The sequence below is a fragment of the Otolemur garnettii genome, unplaced genomic scaffold, assembly GCF_000181295.1.
Source record: "Otolemur garnettii isolate 467f Iridium unplaced genomic scaffold, OtoGar3 scaffold00018, whole genome shotgun sequence".
Lineage (NCBI taxonomy): Eukaryota > Metazoa > Chordata > Mammalia > Primates > Galagidae > Otolemur > Otolemur garnettii.
In genome coordinates, this window is record NW_003852413.1 from 1,353,523 (window position 1) to 1,355,849 (window position 2,327).

Sequence of the window (2,327 nt, forward strand, 5' to 3'; positions counted from 1 at the left end):
AAAAAAAAACTTCACTATAGAAAATACAAAGATCACACATAATTCCACCACTTCATGCATCCTCCAGGGCCACATAAGCCTGGGACCCTCTGGGACCACCCAGCAGGTAGGCCGAGCGCTCAGTAGGCAGGTAGCATGTGCAGGGCCCAGGGCGAGTGGAGCCCACTGCTTGGATTTGCCTTTGGAGGCTCGCCCCTCCTTCTGCCCTCCTCTGGGCAGATGTGGCCTCCTCGGGCTGCCCCAAGACAAGCAAACCTGGCAAGACCCCCACGGAAGTCCCAGCCCAGGTTCCTGCCCCTGTCCTCTCAGGCCTCCTGAGGGCTGCTCTGTGGCAACAGCCTGCTCCTACTTTGGGTGTAAACACTGCCACCTGTCTCCATCCAACCAAACCCTGGGTGGGATAAACAACCGGCTGTCACAGTCCCTTACACAGGTCCACATGGGGGATGGGACCTGATCAGTGATCTTGATCGTTACTTGTGTACTGACAGGATTATGGGATTTGGCCTCCCAGAAGTGGTACTGAGTTTTTTCTCAGCCCAGATTTTTCTTTCATTAAGAAACAAAGCAGTCAGCCGGGCACGGTAGCTCATGCCTGTAATCCCAGCACTCTGGGAGGCTGAGGCAGGTGTATTGCTTAAGCTCATAAATTCAAGACCAGACTGAGCAAAAGAGAGACCCTATCTCTACTGAAGTAGGAAAAAACTGAGGCAAGAGAATCACTTGAGCCCAAGAGTTGCAGGTTGCTGTGAGTTATGACACCACAGCACTCTACCCAGGCCAACAGGTTAAGACTTTTGTCTCAAAAAAAAAGCTGTGAGTGAAGCCAGGCTTAGAGAGCAATGAGCCACTGGCTGTATCACAGCCACACTCTGGCCCCAGTCCACGGGCACCACTCTCCCCATGTGGAACATGAGCCAGTGATGGTCACTTGGGAAGAGCAGTCCTAACAGGAAAACACAAGAGAGATAAGACTATAGACCCTCCACTGGCATTAAGAACACATCCAAGGAAAAGGATGTGCCTGTCCTTTCCTGCCCAGGTGAGATAGCCCCAGCACCATTCCCCAGAGTGTGGGCCCAGCTCCTAGGTCTCTCTCCCTGAAAGATGTGTCTCTGGCTTCCTCTCAGAGGGCAGATGGGGAGGCCTTGGTGGCTGCACCCCCTGCTGCTGCAATTTCTGCTTCTTCAGTTCTCGGTAGGCCTGCACGACCCGCTCTCTCTCCACCTCCATAATCCGCTGTCGGGCCAGGGAGGTTGTTGGAGGCTGGGGTGTATCAACAGGGCTCACGAGCATCCTCAGCATGAGGAATCTCTTGCCAGGCTAAGGAAGAGAGGAAGAGAGAGGTACAGGCTTGGAGAGGAGGTGAGGGAATAGCTCATGGGCCAGCAGCTCTGCATCCAGTGAGAAAGCAGTGCTCCCACAGCCCCAGCCCCTGCACCAGACAGTCACATGCTGGCCAAGGCATTTGTTTCCTGACAGCAGGACAGGGGAACAAACTCAGTAGGTCTCTTACCACCAGCCCCTGGTGTACCTGGTCACTGCCTATGCTCCTCCTGGGCTTGGCAGTCAGCTCTGGAGGCTGTAGGGCAACTTCACCAAACTTCACCCTGTCTGAGGGACAGACCACATGCACAACTGAGGCCTGCTGTCTACCCAGCAGCCATAGCCCTGGCACCTGGAACCATGATCTGCCCACGAGCCTGTCCACCCTCTGCCAAGGGCCAGGACAAAGAACACCCCCCTGTCCACTGGTATGGACCCCAGGGGAGACTGCAAGTGGCACCACTCCTGTGGGAACAGCTACCTTGGAGTAGCTCCTGCTCTAGCCTTTCTGCTGCCTTTTCCTCTTTTCTCTGCCGGATCTTATCCAAACGCCGCTTCTGGAACCTGAAGGAGAAAGCACCAAGCTGTTCAGATTCCTAAACTGTCTCCTCATCAAGGAGAAGGCAGAGGCCAGCTGGCTCACTAGGGACGCCCTGTGGCAGACCCAGGCAGCTGCCTCCAACCCACTCCTTGCATTACTCCAAAGCCCATCATGGCTCACCAGAGAACTCCAAACCCAACAGGCCTCTCTAAAGTTCCCAAGTGAGGAATGACTGCCCCCCAGGCAATATTTGACAACGTCTGCAGACATGTGGGCTGTCACATCAGTGTAGGTTATTAGCACGTGGTGTCCAGGCTGCGATGCCACTGAACACTTGCAATGCCTGGAAAGACCACTACAAAGTCACCAGCCGGTGTCCACTGTGCTATTGTGTCTAAAGGGCCCAGCAGGCTCGGTGCCTGTGGCTCAAGTAGCTAAGGTGCCAGCCACATATACCTAA

General features: G+C 54.7%; 1 protein-coding gene across 1 annotated transcript in view; it reads right to left on the bottom strand.

Moving 5' to 3' along the window:
- Positions 1 to 781: 781 nt before the first annotated feature.
- The window catches only part of CCDC137 (coiled-coil domain containing 137), a gene marked incomplete at its 5' end in the record, with an annotated part of 9,377 nt that continues 7,831 nt past the window's right edge, over positions 782 to 2,327 (bottom strand). Inside the window, 3 exons of the mRNA XM_012803106.2 lie at positions 782 to 1,323; positions 1,535 to 1,614; positions 1,808 to 1,890. Coding sequence (XP_012658560.2) covers positions 1,087 to 1,323; positions 1,535 to 1,614; positions 1,808 to 1,890 — 400 coding nt within the window. The remainder of the gene's footprint in view (positions 1,324 to 1,534; positions 1,615 to 1,807; positions 1,891 to 2,327) is intronic.